We start from the raw sequence: 22,114 nt of genomic DNA, 5'->3' as shown, positions 1-22,114 counted from the left end.
GCGAGGGCGGCGCGTGGTTCTGCGTTCTTAGCGCAGGCCAAACAGCGCCGGAGGAGCCCGGCGTTGAGCCGGATGGGAGGCCCGCACTTCCTCCTGGGGGAGCTGCGCCTGATGTGCAACGACTACATTTATAAGCAGGTCAGGAAACAAAAGGACAGAGCGGTGAAAGCTGGAAGGCCGCGGGTGGGGACTTAAGGGACCTCAGCACCACGAAGAGTTTGCCAGTGAGTCCACACCAAAAGACGACGCCCCCTCCTGCTCTTCCCCGCAAGCCCTGCCCACCACACGATCACGTGAGCCTGGCCCTGCGTGACCTGCCGCGGCGTCACGTGAGCGATCGCGGTCATGTGACCGCAATTTCGAAGGAGCTCTGGCCTACGAGAATCCTGCGGGGCATCGGAGTTGCAGTCACTCTTGTTATCGGTCTCCCGCCAGCCCGATGGAGGAGGAAGAAGATGAAACGCGGGCCCTTCTGGCAAACCGACGCACGGAGACTAGTAGAGACGCCCCCGCTGTCCCCCGGGCGCTGCCGGCCCTCTGCGACCCCAGTCGCCTTGCGCACCGGCTTTTGGTGCTGTTGCTGATGTGCTTCCTTGGCTTTGGTGAGTCGCCTGGCCGGTTGGGGTGGGGCGGATAATCAATGAATGTCCGACATTCTCCTGAATTCCTAAGATGCTTCCCGAGCTCACCGGTGCCTCCAGGCCTCTGCGCAGCTTCTAGCTTCAACTCCTGGACCTCTCTGCCTTTCCCTTTGTGTCCCCATCCAAGCCTGTGGCGTCCCGAAGGTGGAGGTCAAGGGACTGAGCTGGGTGAATATTGTCCCTATGCCTTTTCTCCAAGAAGTCCCAAAGGCTGGCAGTTTAGTCCCTGATGAAGAAATCTCTGGATCGTTAAGGTTTCTCTTTGGCACTTTGTTCAGAAGGAATTCAGAAAGCTTTAACTACCCGCCCGCCCGCCGCATAAAAAGACTCTTCTTTTTTAATCAATAATTTCGTTAGTAGTCTTTATTAGTTTCTCACCCTCTTTTGGAAAATGTATGAATGTGTCTTGCTGATGGCTTTCGTGATTAGGTGTACTCTTCAGCTGTGCCACTGAAGCAATCACACTGGATTGGACTTGTGGTAGTGGTTGGTTTCACTTATGAAATCCGATGACTCTGAAAACAATTTCTTGAGATAAGTTTTAAAACATCTTCCAGTGTTTCAGCCACTAATTTATTCAGGAACATTCTAATGTTGATATTAGTTTGGCATGAAACTAATAATGTGTTTTTCAGGAGGCTCACAGAAACCGGTGTAATCAGCAAGTTTAGGAATATTATGTGGATAACCATGCTACTGTTGGAATACATATAAGTAGACATGAAGGACGCTTTGGGTTTTAGTTTCCTTGCAAGTCTTTTTGATTCCCTCCCCCCAAACCCTTTGTGGAAAGAGGATGCCCATCCATTACCTTTGAATCATGACATTGGTACCCCTTACAGCCATTAAAGCAGGAACCACAAGTTGCTGGGTTAGGAACAAAACAAGAATAACAGCAACATAAAACACTTAAAATGGTCCCTATTCAAGCAGGCAGATCATTTTTGATAAATGATGATGCCAGACTTTCAGAAGCCAGATTCATACCTTTCTAATGACAATTTTCTTCTTTTGAATCTGTAGCTTCTAATATGTACTTACAGAAAGGATTAGCAGAGAAATGGAGGCAGTATTATCTTGAAGCTTACCACAAATCTTGTCAATTTTATTACTTTAAAAATAAATCTGAGTGAATTAATGTCAGCTTCTCTCTACATGTTCTTACTCGCTGACAGATATTATTGTTATGTTTTAACTTAATTCTTTAGAACTCTATTTTTCTTCATACTTGGCATTGTGCTTGCTAAATTATTTGATTCAGGCATTCTGTTTGTAGAATTAGAATTCTTGTTTCAAATATTGGTTTAGTCAGAGTAGTTACACTCCATTCTCCGCTCTCAGGATAAGTAGTGACCTCGGATAACATTACCGGGGAACTGCTGGGGATGTTTGTGAAATTGTGCGTGTGTACGCATTTTGGTAACTTTAAGGAAATATAGCTGCTTCATGAAGATGCTGATAAAATAATATATATATGAATTATGACAGTAAAATGGAAGAACAAGTAGTTGTTGATTAAATTCTTAATCCAGGTTCCCAGTATTTGCTGTATATGCACACTAATGATTTGTAAATGATTTGGCATGTGCTCTCTGGGTTATTTGGCTACCATTTAGAAAATAATGATGGACAAGGAAATGGTTCAAAAAAGTTTTCACAGTGTCAGTCCTCAAGCCCCTAGTATAAACATTTAAAATCACCATTTGAGTAGGATTTTCAGCTTGAAACTTTTACATAGTGTTATTACTTAGAAAATATTTGCTTTTCCTTTTTCTAGGCAGCTATTTTTGCTATGATAATCCTGCTGCCCTTCAGACTCAGGTTAAACAGGTAAGTTTATTTTTTACCTTTGTTTCTTTTGTTGGCTTAAGAGCAGGTGTAGCTGTTGAGGCTTCATCAGCTCTCAGGTTGCCTAGTTGAAATAGGTTTTTGTTGTTATTTTGTTTTTTTGAACATGGATACTGACTGAAGAAGATTGTCAGTATTTTTAATCTGCTTCTGTAAAAATATATTTGATATTTACAGTTTCCTGTGCATTTAATCTCCTCGTAAGCTTTTTATTTGGACAGGGAGAAATGCATAGATTGGCCCTCCACATTCCAGAATGGAGAGAAAGAAGGTTGGAGTTAGTGGGAGGAAGGGTAGGGATAGGCTAAGATTATTCTTTTCCATGTGGTAGGGAGCCCCAATGCAGCTAATATAGGGGGGATAAAAATATAGAATATATAGACAGATGCAAATGGAAGTGGTCCCCGTAGTGGGGGATCTGATTGATGCTGGACTCCATGAAGCCTCTGAAATGGCATGTGGACTCAAGAAGTTCCCAGGTGTGACCATTTTTCTGGGGCAGGGGCCATAGCTGTCATGAGATTCCCAAAGCCGTTAAGTGACTACAAATGATTAAGAAATTCCTGCTCTACCTAGAATGTTTTGATTGTTAATTGCTAAACTTAACTGTTTGGAAAAATAGTTGTATTTTTTTTCCATGTAGGATATGCAGGTGAATACCACGAAATTCATGCTGCTGTATGCCTGGTATTCTTGGCCCAATGTAGTTTTGTGTTTCCTTGGTGGCTTTTTGATAGACCGAGTATTTGGAATACGGTAAGCTTGAAAAAAATCTCACCTATGGGTAAAATCTGTTCATAAGGAAAACACAGAACTAAATTAAGGTATTTCTAGAAAGAACTGAATAAATAAACTTCTTTGTTTTTCAAAAGATTTCTGTATCTCTGGAATCGGTTTTTGAGACTTGGTTAGTATTTCAGTTCAGGCTGGGACTAGTAAATGCTGTTTGTGGAATAGGTAACTCAGTTACCTAAAGGCAAATTATGCCCTCACTTAGAATCAGGCAAGCCATGGTCTGAATCCCACTGCTGCCACTTGCTCAACTTTCTAGCTCTTCTGAGCTGTTCCTAGCTTCGTGAGCTTCGGTTTCCTCGTTGGTAAAATATGGGTAATAATTTTTCTCCTGCAAGATGGTTATGAGGATTGAGAGCTGGATGTATGGTATTTGGCATATATGTAGTATTTGCTTCTCCCCAGTGAGAATTTCTCTTCAGGCGTCAAACTTTTTGTGACCACATCTATTAGATCCTGAGGAAGGAATAACACTATGAGCTTTGTCACTTTTCATCCTTATGATTCTGTGTTTGTTGTTAGTGGAAACTAAGAGGCATGTAGACTGGGAATTTTTTCAGAAGGCAGAGGGCAAGGTAATAGTCTCCCAACCATGTCTGGTGGAAAAGAATTGAAGAAACTCTTAAGCGTTTAAACTTGGGGACTAACATTTTAAAAATTTGAAGAGTTAGAGAATAATGGAGGAATTTATTTTGCTTGGTCTAAAGGGATAGAATTAGCTGGAGATTTCAAGAGGACAGGTTCCATTCATATGTTGAAGACTTTGCTCGGTTGTGTTGACAGGAGGTGCTATGAATTGCCTTGGGAGCATAGTGAGTTTTCCAGAGCTAGAGGACATTCAATAGGAATGTGGTGTGGCCATTTCACAAGGATTGTGAGAGGCGTTTGAGTTTCAGAAGTCCGGTTTACTCCTGTGGTCTTTGAGGACTCTTCTAATATCAACATTTTATTACTCTGGGGAAAACATGAATCAGATACTAAAAGTTTAGAATGTTAGAGTAAAGCAGACTTACATTAACATGGTTGATATTTGTCCTTTTAAACATAGATTTTAGTTATCAAGAATTATAACCACTTAATTAATCTGGCACTCCTTGGAATCAATCTTAAAATCTTAATAGAAATTTTATAAAGAATGTCCGTTTTTAAATGGGAACCCTGGGTACTTCTTGAAGATTATTTCATGAGTTTTGTTTAAGAGATGACAGTGGTTTAAACTCACATATGCCATTACTAAAGCCTCTGGAATCCTTCTAGAAGTGAAGACTTCTGTAGATTAGCATTCAGCCCAGGAAAGCTGCTGACTTCAGACACAGACCAGCACTTCATTTTTCTTTTCTTGAAGGGAATGCAGAGAGGTCAAAGAAACCAAAGTGAATTATTGCTGAAGGATTTGGTGACATACCCTTAATTCATTCCCTACCTCTTTCTTTCTAACAGATGGGGCACCATTATTTTTAGCTGCTTTGTTTGCATTGGACAGGTAAGAAAGGCCAAAATATTCATTGATTTCGTGATAGTGACTTGAATTCTATTCTGATTCCTGCAAAGATGTGTTTAATGAATGCCCATTTTAATTAAACATAATCTATTTTAAGCCTTGAGACAGGTGAACATTAATATTTTAATTTCACAGATTTACTAAGAGTGAATATTAAAACTGCTGTAGAAAATGTGATTCATCATAAGTTACTTACTTCTCTTGAATACCTTGAATTTACGTTTTCCATTAATTCTACATTGTATTCCACATTATAGGTTGTTTTTGCTCTGGGTGGAATAGTTAACGCTTTTTGGCTGATGGAATTTGGAAGGTTTGTGTTTGGGTAAGTTATGCATAATTTCATTTATCTTAATATATTATTGTTTTAGTGTTCAACTATCAATTTATTAAGGATTTACAAAAAATATATTGTCTCTTCTGGAAAATTCAAGTCCTTGAAATCTAGTCATATATACTTAAGACTATTAGTTGTCTTAATTTTCCTTTAAAGTAAGCAACAATTTTAAGTGGTCATAGTTAACTCTGTTTGGGGTTTGGATATTAGATAGTTCTCCAGAAATAATCTTTTTCCTAGGGGTTTTGCTTTTCGTTGTACTGAAGCCTGTTTAAACTTCATTTATAGTATAGACCACCAGTTTCTAGGTTGGTGATTCATGGACATTTTGCTGTTGAAGGGACTTGAATGAGTTGTTCTTCATGAATTTCAGTGTCTTGTTCAATAAGCCTGTTCTGAGTCCAGCCTTGGACTTCCTGACCTGAGGGGATGCAGATGATAGAACTTATTCAATCTTTAACTTAAAAGTATAACTCATTCAATCTTTTCACTGGTACCAGGAACATGCAGACACATGTGACATACTCCAAAAAGTGTTCTAAGTGAGAGAGAAGGAAACAAAATGTACATAAAAATAGAAGGGGATTTAGAGATGGAAGTGTGGTCAGAAGTAGCAATACAAACGAAGTGAGCCTTAACATCAGTATAGAATTTGAGTTAGTAAAAAGGAAGGACTATTTTTGGACTGGGATGGCATGGCGAAGAGAGCTCAGTGTTAGGATATGGAAGAGAAGAAGCTCCTAACTAAAGGCGTGGATGGGGAATGGTCAATATGTAGAACTTATAGAAGGAAAATTAAAACCCAGGAATAAGAGAATGTCAAATACTGAAGGTATTGGCCTATAAAGTAAATTTTTGTGTCTTTACAAAGTATGGCCCACTGTCTCTACATGATCATTTTTTATAGCATATATGGTGATGTGGTAACCCAGAGTCCTTTGATTGTCTGATTATTATTGCAGCATATCAGATCTCCAAAAACTTAGCAGTCTAAAACATTTCTTTGTGCTCGTGGACTTTGTGGGTCAGGAATTTGGACAGAGTACAGCAAGGACAGCTTCTCTGTGCACCTGTTGTCTGGAGCCTTACCTGAAAAGTTTCATGGAAGGCTAGGGGCTGGAATCCTGTGAAAGCTTATTGATGCATATGTCTGGCACCTAGGCTAGGGTCACTGAAGACTAGCTATGCTGGCTAGAGTGTCTTAAGTGTAGCCTCTCTGGCTTGGCTTTCTCATAGCATGGTAAACTCTGGATAGTTGGACTCCTTACAGGTGGCTCAGGGCTCTTAAGTGTGAATGTTTGAGTGAATAGGCAAATGTCACCTTTTGTGACCCAGCCTTGGGATCACACAGTGTCACTTCCAACGTATTCTATTGGTTGAAGGAGTCATAAGCCCACCTAAATTCAGAGGAAGAGACAGTGACTTCCACCTTTTGATAAGTGGGGTGTCAGAGTTTTAAACCTACTGCATTGCTAACTGTGGTCTTTCTTTATAAGCTTGATTTTTCTTTTTTTCTTTCTTTCTTCATTTTTAGTATTGGTGGAGAATCCTTAGCAGTTGCTCAGAATACGTATGCTGTGAGTTGGTTTAAAGGCAAAGAATTAAACCTGGTCTTTGGACTACAACTTAGCATGGCTAGAATTGTAAGTATGGCAAACCTAATCAAGCCAAATAGAAAGCAAAAGATTGAATCTTATAATTATCTCTTAAAAATTATAGGATGAAGTATGTATGATAAACATTAGTTTAAAGAATCTGAGCATTGGAATGGATCTTACAGATTTCATTGTCTAATTTCTTATTCATTTCGGCATCCCAGCTATTAAGGTCTTCACATATGGTAATCCTGGCGCTGCTTGTGCATTCCATGTTCGGAAGCTCACTGTGTGATGGGACAGCCCTTCAATTAACTTTATGAAGCTCAACCTCACACAGAGATGAAATCTGCCTGCACATGTAGCTTTTACTGATTGCTTCTGCTTTGTCCTCTGTAGTTCACCACCTTAACTGTGGACTAGCACTTTGCTGATGAAGACAGCTCTTAAGTTCTTGCTTATTTCCTGCGGTTGTCTAAGCCACATTATGCAGGTTTCAGCTCTCCGAACATGGGCTCACTCCTTTCTAGACTTAACCGCAGATGGCCATTGTGCCTCCTAGCATTTGAAACCTGCAGATGATCATAGTGTTTCAGGTTGGATCTGACAGAGGGTACTCAGGGGAACAACATTATGCTTTTATTAATGCAGCCGATAAGGTGTTTTGGCCGTCCCACACCGCATTAGGTTTTTTTCCTTGTCAACGCCAGTGAATGTTGTTTTATTTTTTTTTTTTAAAAACAAAAATTTTACTAGATTATTTTAGACTAATAAATGGCATGAAAAATGCTTATGACATATTCTTAAGAAGAAATCCAGTATAAAAAGTTTTGAATGTACTATTTCATCATGTGAAATATAGAACATGTTTTTGTGAATATAGATTCTAATTTGTCACTACTATAAATAATGCTGTTGTATGACACTATAAAACTTATCCACATCTCGTTTCCTTAGGCTAGGTCACTAAGAATGAAATTATTATTGAGTCACGGAGTTTGTTGGGGATTCTTAGGACTGTTGAGACATATTTTTACATTATTCTCTCAGAGATGTTTACATCCCCATCTGTGGAATATGAGAGGATCCTTTTCATATAGTACAAGCTATTATTACTTTTAAAAAAGTCTTTTTATCAATTTGATGGGGAACACCTAATTATTATTTTAATTTGTAATTCTTTGATAACTAGTTTAGTTTCCAGTGTTTTCTAAATTTTATCTATAAGAATATTCTGAGTACTTCGTTATGTATCTTGTGCAAGTTAAGATATGTCTGTGGCAGTTTGTGGATCTCATTGTCTGATAACTTCTCAAAGAATGATATAGGATCAGTGGAGTAAGACTCATTCTCAGTGACGCCATTGGGGTTCCTAGTGATTCTCAGGTTCTTTTCTGAGTGGTTACATATCAGTTAGAATCCATTCAGCTGTGTTCTGAGGAGCCCTCAGTTTTTAGGGCTTGGGGGCTTTGAGGATGCAGGATGGGGGTTCTTGGAGTGTTGGGAAGATCTGAGGAGCAGGTGGAGTGAGCCAGATCTCAGGCAGCCACCTCATTTCTTAGTCTTCAGGGTCTGACCTATCGATAGCAGAGTTTTAGTCAATAGCACATTTAGCACAGTTGACGTTCCCCATTCCTTGATTTCTTCTCTTGGGTTCCAGGACATGACAGTGTCACAGTCTTCCTTTTGCCCTCTTTCTGCTTCTTCTCTACCTCTTTTGCTGATTGCATCTCAGTCTTCTCAAGCTGTAAATGTGGGAGTGCCCCAGAGCTTGGTCATTAGGCATCTTCTTTTTTCTTTTGATGCTCATTTCCTTGGTGATCTTTCCTCGTTTTGAAATTTTAAATAACATGTCTTTGCTCCTGATTTTATATCACTTGTCCAGGGCTTTCCATGAATTCTACACCTATATATACAACTCTCTACTTGACATTTTCACTTGGGTGTCTAGTAGGCACATGAAACCTGACATGGCCAAACCCAGCTCTGCTATTCTAGCTGCCATCTTCCAAATCGGCTCATGCTGTCGTTTTCTCATCCTTAGTTATTTTCTTCCAGTTGCTCAGGCAAAAACTTTGGTGTCACACTTAACTCTTCTTCTTCTTTTTTTTTTTCCTGCTCCACACTACACATATTTTTCTTTTGCAAATCCTGTTAGCATGAAAATATACCCATATTCCAGCCACTTCTCACTTGCCCATTCTAGCCACCCTAGTCCAAGACCTATCATCTCTGTTCTGGATTATTGCAGTAGTACCTTAACAATGTCCTTGCTTCTGCCTCTGTCCCCATTTGTAGTCTGCTTTGGATATGGCAGCCAGAGCGGGTCTGTTAAAGCATACATGAATCATGCCCTTTTCTGTCAAAACCCTAACAGCTTTCCTTCTCACACGGAGTAAAAGCCAAAATCCTTATTATGCTGTATAACCCTGCTTCCTAACATTTCCTCTCTGGGGACCTCGTCTCATCTTCTCTCTTCATTTACGCTGTTTCAGCCTCTGCCCACCTTGCCATTCCCTGAGCACGCCAGGCAGCCTATCGCTCTGGGCCTGCACACTAGTTGTTCCTCCTGCCTGAATGCTCTTCCCCCAGATGTCCTCACAGCTAGCTTCTGTCAACTTTTTACTTTATATTCTCCACCCCTTTATATTCTCCTTCTCTGCTTATTTTTTTCTTATTTTTAAAACTCTTTTAAATGCTATTATACCACATGTTTTACCTCTTCTATTCCACTAAAAGCTCTATGACAGCTGGAAATTTTTCTGTTCTTTATTATATTTCCAATACTTAGAATAGTGACTGATATGTACTCAGGGCTAAATAATTGCTAAACGAATGAATAAATGAACAAGGATATTTCTACTATAACTTTTATAGTCTTCTTTTGGACAGTTGGAGGATGAATTTTTTTCAGATATCAACACCAGGAAGAGTTGTGCTCGTTCTGAGCTAAGGTTTATTTTGTCGTAGGTGCCTTGTGAATTTTGTACTTCGTGTTTCATTGTTGCTTCGGTTACTAAAAAGTTTTAAATGTACTGTGCTATGTTGAATACTAGCATTTTATATAAATTGGCATTTTTTATTTGGTGATCTTGTCTATGGCTTTATTTTTGTTAGTTTTTTCCTTCTAGTGTTTGTAAAAAATTATCTCTTGTTTAATCTGGATCCTTTATACTTGTTCTGTAAGTCACCTTACATCCTATTTTTCAAGAAAGGCAGAGATATAAATAAAAATTATGTTGATTTATTTTTTTCCTCTTTCAGGGAAGTACAGTAAACATGAACCTCATGGGATGGCTGTATTCTAAGGTTGAAGCTTCGTTGGGTTCTGCTGGTCACACAACCCTTGGAGTCACACTTATGATTGGTTGGTAAATCCTGATATCCTACATTTTGTATCTTCTGAAAGTATGTCACAGGAAGCATCATAGCAGAGAGGAAGGAATATTGGAATTGGAGTTAGACCACGTTGGTTATAATTTTGCCTGCTCAATTCACTAGTTCTTTGACCTAATTAGAAATAGTGACTCATTCACCCCCTTTGTATCTTTATTTCCAGTTTCTTAAAATGGAGGATTTTGTCCCACTCTTGTCTACTTCAGTATTGTCCTGATGATCAAATGAGAGAGTGTATCTGAGGGTAATCAGGAATTTATATATGTAAGATGGTAATTATTTGTTGATAGTAGAAGGGAGGATTGTTTTCTTTTGCTCAAATTCAGTTAGTATACCTCTAGACCTTAGATTTTATAGACGTCAGAGATAATGTGATATGGTAGGAAATCTGCTAAGTAGGAGTCAGGAGCCTGGGTTCTAGTCCTGGCTCTAACAGTTCTGTCATCTTGGACAAGGTAGTTAACCTCTGTGTCTCAGTTTTCTGTAAAATTGTGGGCGTTTTACCAAAACTCTGTAGGTCCTTTCTGGCCCTAAGTTCTCTTAGCTGAGGCTCCATTGTGCTGGTTGCTGGGTGGGTCACTGAGAATCATATGAGGCCCTCTGGATTCACCACCCGTGCTTTTTCTCTGTGCAGTGAATTTGTCTAACTGAGCCCCATAGTGTGTAGAGGGCTTCTTGCAGAGCCTGTGAGATGGGGTGAATGTTCTGTGCCTTCTTTCATTCCTTATATTTCCTTGGTACAGCCTGGTAAAAGCAGGACAGTGGAGTAGTAATCCTGAACAGGTGACTTGTACCTGGAGACTTCTTTCTTCTCCTTCCCTCTCAAATTCTTTGCCTTACTTAAAACCTCTTTCTTCCTCTCAAGTGCTCTTCAGTATTCCTTCTAGTTTCCTCCACAATGGAAAGTTTGAGAATTTTAAAGAATTTTAGAGCCAGAAAAGATGTGGGCCATCATAAGTCAAAATCTCTTATTTTACAGATGGGGAAATTGAAGCCCAGGGAGATTAAGTTCTGTGTCCAAGATCATTCAGCTTATTAGTGGCCAAAGTAAAACTTGTATGTACTAACTTTCAGTAATTTTTCAACTGAACTGTATTACGTCAGCTAATTAAAGATTCATTTATTTTACTAAGCTTCTTTTTAAAAATCTTCATAAGTATAAACTTTATTTCACTATTTGTCCAATTTACTTTAATGATATGAGGTCAGCCATTCATGAGTAATGTGAATACTCAGCACAAAGAGAGCCTGAGTGAGCTGTGCTGTGGGAGGGCGGGGCCTGGGGCTGGCAGAGAGTGACAGCAAGGATTACAGACTTTGGGAAGGAATCAGAAAGAAGATGAAGTAATCACAGAATCAGACATTGCTTTTATAATTTTTTCCCCCCATCACCTTTTAATAATTGGTGCTTAGACTGAATTAAGAAATGACTAATTTGCTAGCTGGTCATCATCTTTCGTCAGTCTGTATTTTGCATTACAGTACTGGACTAATTTGTTCTAATTTTTCCCTCTAATCTTCAGCCTTCTACTGGGAAATAATATAGTAACAGTGACTACTGTTTGTCGAGTGCTTATTACCATTTACTTTTCCTTTCCTTCTGTCCTGATTCAGTAATTGTAGGCTTTTCTTACATGTGTAAATACAGTCACTTTTGGTTGCTAAGTTTTTGGCTGTTAAAGTGGTGTGCCACCTTTTAAGGAACTTTCAGTCTTTTAAAAATCTTTTTTTTTTTTTTTTAATTATAGGAGGTATAACGTGTATTCTTTCACTAATTTGTGCCTTGGCCCTTGCTTACTTGGATCAGAGAGCAGAAAGAATTCTTCATAAAGAACAAGGAAAAACAGGTAAGTCTAAATGAAGAAAAGTGAGACTTTGGGGAATTATAGCCTTTTTGTGATAATTTACAATGATGCAAGTTCCTAGTGCAATATTGTAAACCCACGAGACTTAATACATATTTTTTAATCTTTTATTGCCAAATGTCTTAATTTCGAGGTACATTTTCCCCCTTTTATGTTTTTGGCATAATTTGCATTCTTGATTGTACTTTGTATATTTGCAAAATGATGAGTGTTCCTGGAAGAAAGTTGAAAGGTAGATGCTAATCTTAGACTCTGCTTTTTCTAATGTCTTTTTAAGTTATCCCAGAAAGTATGTTCCAGTAATTTACTGAGAAAAATATTCTTTTAACTGAATGGCAAAGGTTAATCATGTGATAACAGAAAGATCTTCTTGACTTCAGTATGCAAGATTATGCTGATAGCTTCTTCCCTTTTTTCTCAAGGTGAAGTTATTAAGTTGACTGACGTGAAGGACTTCTCTTTACCCCTGTGGCTCATATTTTTCATCTGTGTCTTCTATTATGTTGCGGTGTTCCCTTTTATTGGACTTGGGAAGTGAGTATTCTCTAGCATTCCATTCTTGTTGACTAAATTATAATGAGAATTCAGTCACATAAATATAATTTTTTTAGCTGTAAATCTTGCTTCTCTGGTTATAGTTTATATTTACACAGGAATTGTTTTGTATCCTGGGACCCAACTTATTTTCTTAGCTTAAGGTTTAGTATTGGTTTAATACTTTATTTTTTTGAAGAACTACCCAATAATAGTTTTTGATTCAAAATAATTGACTTATTTTAATGCTTGATTTTAGATTAGTAATATTTATTTTCCTCTTTATTCTTTGGTTAGAAAGCCTCTTATTCAGAAGGCAAACAGTATATTGGCTTATAGTGACTGGGCACATTTTTATTTGCTAGGACTGCAATTCTGCCAGACTTAGATTCAGGGTTCAAATCAAATTCTTTGCTTTATTTTCTACTGCTGTCTTTTTCTTTCATTGGCAGCTGCTTAAACAGAGCAGTGTATGAGTGAGAGTGCATTTGTAGGGTGTGTCTTTGTAATTATAACCTTTAAAATCAGGCTTTTATTTTAAATAATTTGAGACAAATTATTATGCATTATAATGCTATGCATTATATAGCAAAGAACCTGTCCACTATTACTTTTAAGGAAAAGAAGCAGTCTTAATTCCCTGTGGTAATACATTTGGTTTTCTGAAAATTCACGTGTACTGTTTGCTGTATATGTAAAAAAAGAAAAAGGCATCAGTATATTTTATTTAGTTAGTAAAATGTTTATATAAACACTAAAGCTTTAGCCAGTTACTTGAAGATGAATATCAAATAAGGTGGGAAAACAGTATCAAGAAGAAAAAGTTGACTAAACTTAGAATTATTCGTATTTATTTTCGCCTTTATTTTTTAGAAACAACAGTTTTCTCTAAAGTGCTCATTTCTCTTTTTCCCTCTTTATTTTAGGGTTTTCTTTACCGAGAAATTTGGATTTTCTTCCCAGGCAGCAAGTGCTATTAACAGGTATTTTACCACTTTTGTAAGTGCTTATTGTGCACCTAGTGCGGGTCTTAGAACCAGACGTTAAAAAACACGTGTGATATAACACTGACAGTGTGAAACCAAGACTGTCCTGGGACTCGATCCTGAGTGTCCGTCTTTGCATTAGTGGAAAATAAAAGGAGTCTTGGACCACTCTTTATATCTTTATATTTCTGTTTACGGATGACCATTTTAGAAAATCATCAAACTAAATGAGCTAAGGTTTGCTTGCCTGATGGCTTTGAGAACTTCTTGAATTTTTTTTTTGGTAGCTGTGATAGATTTCATTAAATATCTTTTATATTCTCTGGGCAGTGTTGTATACGTCATATCAGCTCCCATGTCCCCAATATTTGGGCTCTTGGTGGATAAAACAGGGAAGAACATCATCTGGGTGCTGTGTGCAGTGGTGACCACGCTTGCTTCGCACATGCTACTGGCCTTTACACTGTGGAACCCTTGGATTGCTATGGTAATGTTGCTGTTAACACCTGGGGGGCACAGGGGACAGGGAGGAGGACTCTGCAAAGTGTATGTCAGGGGCCATGCTCAGCACCTCAGAAAGCAGTGCTCGTGTCAGTGGGGAAAACAATGACTTGATTTCAATTTCTATGAAGTAACTTTTTAAAGTATATAAATATTAATTGTTAATGCATAGGGTATTTTTAATTTCATTTGACTTATTTAATAGAGTAACCTCGATGCTAAAATAAAATGTGAAATAAAATAGTCTTACAAAAGCCAGAATGCTTATTAGTTCCATTTGTTTTTCTGTACTTCATTAAAAGAACTCATTCCATCATAGGTGGCAAAAACTATCAGCCTAATAACTGTTACATCACATTTTTTTATCATTGACTTTTAGTAAGTCAAAAAATGATAACAAATTCATAAGCTTTTGTTATAGTTCTTCAGAATGTCATTTTTAAAAACACAGGCTGAAGTGCTGCATTTCTTACCTTTTAACAAAAGAATATCTTGAACATATATATTTGTGTACTTGGTGAGAATTCTATGGGACAAATTCCTAGAAGTAGAAATGCTACAATAGAGGCTTTGCACATTTAACATGTTGATAGGTATTGTGACTTCTCTTCCAATAACTACCCAGTTACAGCTTTATCAGTAATAGAAGAATATGTTTGTTTCTTAGTATCCATGCCATTGTTGGACATTGGCATTATTTTAATCTTCGCCTATCTGATAGTAGATATAAGTGATCTTATTTTAATTTAAATCATGAGGTTCCTTTTTTAATTGAAGAAAAAGTCAGCATTAGGTGATGTTTAAAAAGCAATGGTGGTGGTTAATTATCTGCCCTGCTCTCTAAACGGGTACTGATGACCCAGAGATAAAATAATGGACTGTTGGCATGATGTTGCCTTGGTTGCTTAATTATAATTTCTAATAAGTTTTGGAAAATTAGCTTCCTTAAAATATTGGTAATAACTTTTTGCAAATCAGCTTTGTTTTCTTCCTTGGTTCTTGATTGCACCCTGGGGCCAGCCAGTTAAAGATGCATATAATATAAAATGGTTAAGACAGTATGCATATATTTTGTCGCAAGAGAGATACTGTTTGAGAGGGTCAGAACTTTTTTGTATTGACTGAGTGTTAGCCTGATCACAGTAAAATTTGCATGAATATTCATATCACTCTTGCTAATCTGCATTAAAGGAAAGTCACCTTTTGGTTAATATAAGCCTTTTACCCTTTTCTGTATTGCTTCCTATAGTGTCTCCTGGGAATCTCCTATTCATTGCTTGCCTGTGCGTTGTGGCCAATGGTTGCATTTGTAGTTCCGGAACATCAACTAGGAACTGCATATGGCTTGTAAGTATTTGCATTGTGGATCGTATAATGCCTCTCTCTGCTGTATCAATTTCATTATTATGTGAAATTCCAGGTCTCCTGAATCTAGTCATCTTTAGGCTTCTGGGATAGCTCTTAACCTAGAAATCACTAGAAAAGTCAATTAACCTATTTATGACATTATTGTGGCAACAGAAATGCTCCAAGCCTCCAGCAAGAGAGCTGGAGTAAAGTTAACCCATAAGAAGTAATTGTGACATTATCATCCCACTGCCCGTTTTTCTAATGGCTTCTCAGTGAAAAGTTGAGTATTGGTTTCTGGCCGAAAGGAGATTGGCATTCACTTACCTTTTCTTTATTCAGCAGGAAGGTGTTGAATTCATACTGCACTTAATAAGGCAAGCTCCCTTACCTTTGAGCATGAAATCTAGTAGAGGAGATGTGGGATAAAAAAAAAATCTTATCAGGTCACCCCTGGTTGAAAACATCTCTTAATACTAACAGTATGTGATTTATAAATACTATTATTTATAGTGAATTATTACTCTGTATGTGAAGATTTAAAATTGAAATGTGTTTTTATATTTCTTGAATTGTAGCATGCAGTCCATTCAGAATCTTGGGTTGGCAGTCATTTCCATCGTTGCTGGCATGATACTGGATACTAAGGGATATTTGTTTTTGGAGGTTTTCTTCATTGCCTGTGTTTCTTGTAAGTGTCCCATGTGGCAACATTTATTTAGTTTCTTTTAATATGTAGCAGAATGTGCTTATTTATACTTTTAGTTTTTTGTCGTCATTGTTGTTTTCTTCTCTTTTAAACCAAATTTCTAAGATCTATGTCTTAGATTTGCATAATTCTTAGCCTGTGCATCAATTTCCCAACTGCTGACTTTCCAGTTCCCTGAAGATTCACAGGCATTATTCAGATTTCTATCCTTAAAGGCAGCAGTGGAATCTGTTTTATATTCTATTTTAAATATTTATGTTTTTTAAAAAACATTTTCCCCTTTAAAGTAGAACTGTTGAAGGGTTCTGAGTATGTTCCTGGTGTGAATGTGTGGACATTGATGTGATTTAGGTGTGAATGCTCATAGCTAGATCATTAGACAATTTTAAATTGCTTTTATTCTTAGTCTTTTTAATTTTCACCTGTAATGATTTGTTGGTAAAAAAAATAGGAAGCATTGGGAAACTATTGAAAACTAAATTGTGTTCATCTGAAAAAAATTCTCATATATTAAGATGCCTTTTATATTTCAGTAACATATATTTAAAATGTCATACCCCAGAGATGATATTATCAGACTTCATTTTCATTTAGAGGGAATAGTGACTATCTATACTTGAAGTATAATTATACTTTCAGATAATTGCTTATGAATAGCCTAAATACATTTTATTATCATAATTTTAGAAAAAAATCTCAATTTTAGAAATAAGCACATCAAATTTGAAAACATTATTTTTAAAAGTGAGTCATATAAGAACTTAAAATACTGGTTCACGAAAGTGCTTTTGTCTTATTTTTGATGCTGCAAATGTGGTTTAATTTCAAGTTGCAGTTCCATACATGTTTGGTTCCCAAACTGAACACCATGCCATTTAAAAAAATAATGTTTGTTCTTCGAGTGTGCCTCTCTTGTTAAAGTACAAAGCCAAGCACCTGACTTTCTGAGGTTTGCTCTGGCTCATGGCTTCGGAGAGTCTAATGACCACGTTCTGATGTTTGTAAAATGGATGTGGTGTTTTCAGACCTAAAACTCCCAAAAGATTACTTTGTGGCTCTCTGGAAAAGGTAGACAGTCTAGGGGCTTGCACGAGTTTTTGGTAAGTACCAGGAAGGACCAGCACTTACAAAGGGAGAGGAAAGAGCAGCGGGGATGACCCATGGGTGGATCAGCCCTTTCTCCTGTGGGGGTCTCAGCTTCTTTGTTTCTGGCTTTGCCATCCCTGGGCTCAGGTAGCCACTGGAGAAAATGGCGTGTAACTTATTTTTAGTGCTTTTTGGAAAATAATGTGAATAGTGTTTTTGTTTTTAAATACTAGTTAATAATGATTTATTTGATTTGTCTAAGTTTTACTTTGTAATCGTAATTACATAGGAATCATTGGGAAGAAGTACTTGTTTTTTAAGGGCCCTGTGTTTTTTTCACTTCCAGTGTCACTCTTAGCTGTGGTCTTACTCTATTTGGTGAATCGTGCTCGAGGTAAATAGAAGTTCAAGTATTTTCTTCTTAAACTATGATGGATCATCTTGTGGGGTCACTGGATTATCTGAGTGCCTCTTAAGAGGCCAGTGCTCTAGTTCATGTAACAGTGACATTCTGTTCATAGTGATGGAAGCATTTATTATATAACATATAATTATGTATTCTGGACCTTCATATTTATTGAAATTGTTGTCATGTTCTTTTTGTTTTGTAATATAAAATTTTGGATGTTCTTATTATGCTAGCAAAAAATATATTAGCATAAAGAAGCATTTTTAAAATAATTTAAAGCCATTCCTGTATTATTGTTTTATATTTAAAAAGATTTATAGCTGAAACGTGTATTTTGTGATTGCAAGTGCATGATATAGAATGAGAAATTGCAGATTTTTTCCTTTTGCTAATATATACTGCATGCATTTGTGCTTTTTTCTTCATTCTTTCTAAGATTTTGGTGTTACCTTTATCAGTTTTTCTAACTGGCTTACTCATAAAGGTTATTATGCATTTAGAAGAACATATACACATGTTTAAATAGCTTTAGGTCATTTCCTTTAATTTCTCTTAATTTTCACTATTACTGAATATTAATATAATGTCCCAATTAACAAAACCAGAAGCAATACATAAGTCCAAACTTAAAAGAATGCTAAAATTAAGGAATGGTTATTTGTCCCATATAAGGATTCTTAAAAAACATTTTTTTCCCCTTGGGAAAGTTCCAGCAAATAAACTATTTCTTTTCATCTTCCATAGCCTTTTCTGTTACTTTAGGATATTTCAATGCAAGAGTACGTGTGTGCTGTTTGAATTTTACTTACAATAGTTATATTGAAAAGATTTCTATGTTCATTTGTGTTTTAGGTGGGAACCTAAATTATTCTGCAAGACAAAGAGAAGAAATAAAACTTTCCCATGCTGAGTAAGTATTAAAAAGAAAAGTTGTCCTTATTTTTAAAATCTTAAACATTAGCATTTTATTTCAAGATATTGGGATTGGATGTTTAAGAAATCATTCTATTTCTTGATTTTCAAGAGCTAACAGTTACCTCCAGAAATGCTGTAACAAAATTCTTGTTTATGTCAGAAAATTTAAAAATTTAAAAATTCATTAAGAGTTAAGATGAAGGGGAAAAAATATTCGGGTTTAAATTGCCTTCTGAGAGAGAGATGTATTTGTAATTTATCGAAGGAAAGGTGTTTGTCCTAAGTTTCTGTGCTAGACTCACCCTTCTAGCTTCTGTGATATTTTGTTTTTCTTAACTAGTTGAGATAATTTTTCATCTTCCCTGACTCATTTGAAACAGGTTAAAGTATATAGTTTGGGATTTAATTTAAATTAAATTTTTTCCATGACTGTATATTAAAACATAATAGTGATTATATTTCATGTTATTTCTAATTTTTTAGACATTTAATTTTTTTATTTAAGAATTTATCTTTAAATATATACCATGTAACTAAGTTTTGTAAATTTTGCATAGTTTAAAATCTGCTAGATCAAGGCTTGTTTCATGGGTGATGCTTGGCCATCTCAGATTCCCTTTTAACATAATAATTCAACTTCTAGAAATATATTTTAAGAAAATAATCAGAAGTGTTACAAGTTTTAAATATCTTTATGACAGTTTTGTTTAATATGTCAGATAATTGGAAACAATGTAAATGTCCCAAAGTAGGGAAATGATTAAATATGTTATGACACATCTATATATTTTAAAAATTATTTTTTAGAAGGATTTTTAAAATCAAAGATATGTAACATGCCATATATTATGAAAGCAAAAGACAAAAATGTAGATATATTCTAATTTAATTTAAAAAATGTATGCAGGCATGTGTATTTCTTAAACCTATTTATTACTTGTACATAATAGAAAAAATACTAAAAGAAAAAACCCCTAAATGTTAACAATTCCATTTAAATAGTATGGTTACAGGACTTTTTTCTTTACTTTTCTATATTTTCCAAATTTTCTACATTGATCGTTGCTTTTATGATCAAGAGAATTTAAAAGATTATTCAGCAAAACGTGTAACTTCTAATACTTGGCACTACATGTTTTGTAATGCTTATGGTTTTCATTTTGTAAACCAGATGGGCTTTGCATTTTTTTTCCTCCTCTTTTTGATAATTTATTGCATTGTGTTTTGCAGATGAGAAGTTTAAAGGACTGTCATGAGAATGAGCTGCACATATCATTGGTTTGAAAACCTCCATTTATTAAAAATTTTTTTTTAAATCTAGAGTATAGTCATTAGGAAAAACTGGTCTGGAAATACACCTATTTCAAAGTATGTTCGTGAGGACTATTTTATTCTCTGTCTTTTGTGTGTTGCTGAAGAATTCTACTTTAGAATAGGCTAATCAACAATGAAGTTTAGAAAATTGCTCTGGAACAAGCAGGTGAACTTCAGTAAGGACAGTAAATAATAGAAATCATTGGATCTCGTACTGAGATCATTTTCACAAAGTAAATCTTAGGGATATGACCTTTTCATCTTAAAGCAAAAAAAAATTTTTAAAGCTTTTTGAGGGAGTAGAGGGATGTTTCACACAATAAACTATGGCATTTTAATAGGCATTCTCTTTTATGATAGGGAATGTTTACAAGTTATTTTTATGAAGTCTCTTCATTTTCGCAAGTAGCAGATTGTATTCTGCTCCTTTAGTTATGAGAGGCTGCTGAGCAGTGACCCTTTTGAGCTTTATCTCTCCAGTGCTGAGCACCTTAATCACTTGGGAACATGATTTTGTGGTACAAACATTCTGTACAGTTTTTTTTTATAGTTAATTATTTTAAAATGTCCTTTAAAGTATGATAATTGCATATCTACATGGATAAATAAAAACACTGTAAAAGAAATAATGTCTTCTAACTTTTAATTTTTGAAAAAAATCTTAAAACTCTAACTTTAACTCTTATTTATGTGGCAGATTATAAGAAAATCTGTGTTGGAATAAAGAAAATTTGCCTAATTATAGTCATTGAAAGATTATGGGATTAGCTTTTTCTCCAAATAAAATAAATAAAATACAGATGTGAAATTTCTCTGACAGACTTAAAACACTTTTTAATTGACTCAGTCTTAGCATATTCAAGTCAAGGAATTTTTCATATGTTTTACTCTCTGTGGGTGTGCAGATATTTTAGACAACTATTAAACTAATGAATTAGCCAACTGTATTGTTTCAAGTACATGGCCTAACACTGTATGTTTAAAAGTTCTGGAACACATTAAATTAAAGATGCATTTTTTTTATTCAAGATAAGTTTATTTTTCTGATTTATAGTTTATCGTGTCATTTTTCAATTGTTAGCTCTTTAGGCTTTGAAGGCAGCATGACTTTTAATGGCTGTCGAATGTTGGCCTCACCAGTTGGGGAGAGTGCAGGACGTCCACTGCCGGAGGACTTGTGTGGTCTGGCCCTTGCCTTAATCTTTCTTCTACCTCTGTGCCCCAGTTGCATTGAGCTGCTTAGATTTTTTTCAAATGGGTCATGTTCCTTCCCTTCCTGGGAGGCTTTGTCCACACTGATCCCTTTGCTTAAAACATATTACCCAGGATGCTCTGCAACCTGGTTTCACCTGATTTCCAATAGTAAACCTTAGTCCCAGCTCAGAAGCATTATTCCTGTGGAAACTCTTCCAGACCCTTCGTGCAATATCAGGTTCTTCTAAAATTCCTGTGATCTTGGGAAAAGCCTATATTTTTCCTTCTTAGCTTACCTCTACTTGTAATGAAGAATTTGTGGTGGTGTGGGTTTCTGTCTCTTTAGATTGTAAATTCCTTGAGGGCAAGGACTATGTCTGTTATCTTGATTGTGTTGATAGTGCCTAACACAAAGTAGGCTAAATAAATATTTTTTGAATGATGCATAAATAAAGAGAATAAGTTAGATTAACTTTTCGAAGGATAAATTGGCAGTATAAATAACAAGACCTAAAAGAGTGGGCCACATGCCTTTTGGCATAGCAATTGAATTTCTAATTTATCCTAAGGAAACCATTAGACATATAATACATAAATATACTTAAGGAAGTCTCTTCATTGCAAGATTGCTTGTAATAGCCTGAAGTGGGAAGCCATCCACGTTTATAAGAATAGGAGATTTGTTAAGTATATCGTACCATATGCTTATAGTGAAATATTAAGCAGTCATTAAATGGTTTCATTAGAGAGCATACTGACATGGAACAATGGCATTATGCAGAAGATTCAGAGTGCTGCTGCTATTTTTGTGAAAACGCAAACATGTCTGAAGGATAGGGACATAAATAACTGGGTGAAGACTTTCTTTTGGCTTATTTATATTTTCTAATTTTTCAACAATAAATACTGTGTAATAAAAGTTAAAAAAAAACACAAAGAAGGAAATTCAACACAAATTTGAGTGCTACTGTTTGAAGAAAATGGTATTAGGGTTCAGAAGGGAGGTAGTAATAGGTAGTTTTTTCCAAAGAACTTTGGGGATGTAGGTGGGAGTTAAACAAGGCCTGGAGTTAGAAATGGAATTTGCGTTGGCAGGAAGAAACTTGCATGTGAGGGGAACCATAGGAGAGAAAACAATAGAGAA

The 22,114-nt window shown here is 36.2% G+C and overlaps 1 protein-coding gene across 4 annotated transcripts; it reads left to right on the top strand.

Moving 5' to 3' along the window:
- Nucleotides 1-331: 331 nt before the first annotated feature.
- Nucleotides 332-20,804, top strand: MFSD1 (major facilitator superfamily domain containing 1). Of its 4 annotated transcripts, XM_039857417.1 has the most exons (16): nucleotides 333-602; nucleotides 2,419-2,471; nucleotides 3,133-3,245; nucleotides 4,722-4,764; nucleotides 5,040-5,107; nucleotides 6,654-6,762; nucleotides 9,979-10,081; nucleotides 11,859-11,957; nucleotides 12,398-12,509; nucleotides 13,436-13,492; nucleotides 13,826-13,982; nucleotides 15,246-15,343; nucleotides 15,922-16,034; nucleotides 17,485-17,532; nucleotides 18,400-18,457; nucleotides 19,693-20,804. In XM_039857417.1, the coding sequence occupies exons 1-16, from the start codon at nucleotides 440-442 to the stop codon at nucleotides 19,694-19,696; spliced, it is 1,398 nt and encodes a 465-aa protein (XP_039713351.1). In that variant the 5' UTR covers nucleotides 333-439; the 3' UTR covers nucleotides 19,697-20,804. The 4 variants fall into 4 exon arrangements, with proteins under 4 accessions (XP_039713354.1, XP_039713351.1, XP_039713352.1 ...); XM_039857418.1 differs by lacking the exon at nucleotides 19,693-20,804 and having other exon boundaries at nucleotides 18,400-18,461; XM_039857420.1 differs by lacking the exons at nucleotides 3,133-3,245; nucleotides 19,693-20,804 and having other exon boundaries at nucleotides 332-602; nucleotides 2,423-2,471; nucleotides 18,400-18,461.
- Nucleotides 20,805-22,114: the final 1,310 nt, after the last annotated feature.

Source organism: Pteropus medius, unplaced genomic scaffold, assembly GCF_902729225.1.
Source record: "Pteropus medius unplaced genomic scaffold, Ma_sr-lr_union100, whole genome shotgun sequence".
Taxonomy (NCBI): domain Eukaryota; kingdom Metazoa; phylum Chordata; class Mammalia; order Chiroptera; family Pteropodidae; genus Pteropus; species Pteropus medius.
The sequence above is the reverse complement of the archived record's forward strand: the minus strand, read 5'-3'. Positions and strand labels throughout refer to the sequence as shown.

What these genes read in the sequence shown, in the direction of transcription:
- MFSD1 (XM_039857417.1), top strand. Translation starts at nt 440, where the DNA reads ATGGAGGAGGAAGAAGATGAAACGCGGGCCCTTCTGGCAAACCGACGC. An exon ending in TGGAGTCACACTTATGATTG is followed by an intron (nt 10,082 to 11,858) that starts GTTGGTAAATCC and finishes TTTTAATTATAG; the next exon opens with GAGGTATAACGTGTATTCTT. An exon ending in TTTGGTGAATCGTGCTCGAG is followed by an intron (nt 17,533 to 18,399) that starts GTAAATAGAAGT and finishes TTTGTGTTTTAG; the next exon opens with GTGGGAACCTAAATTATTCT.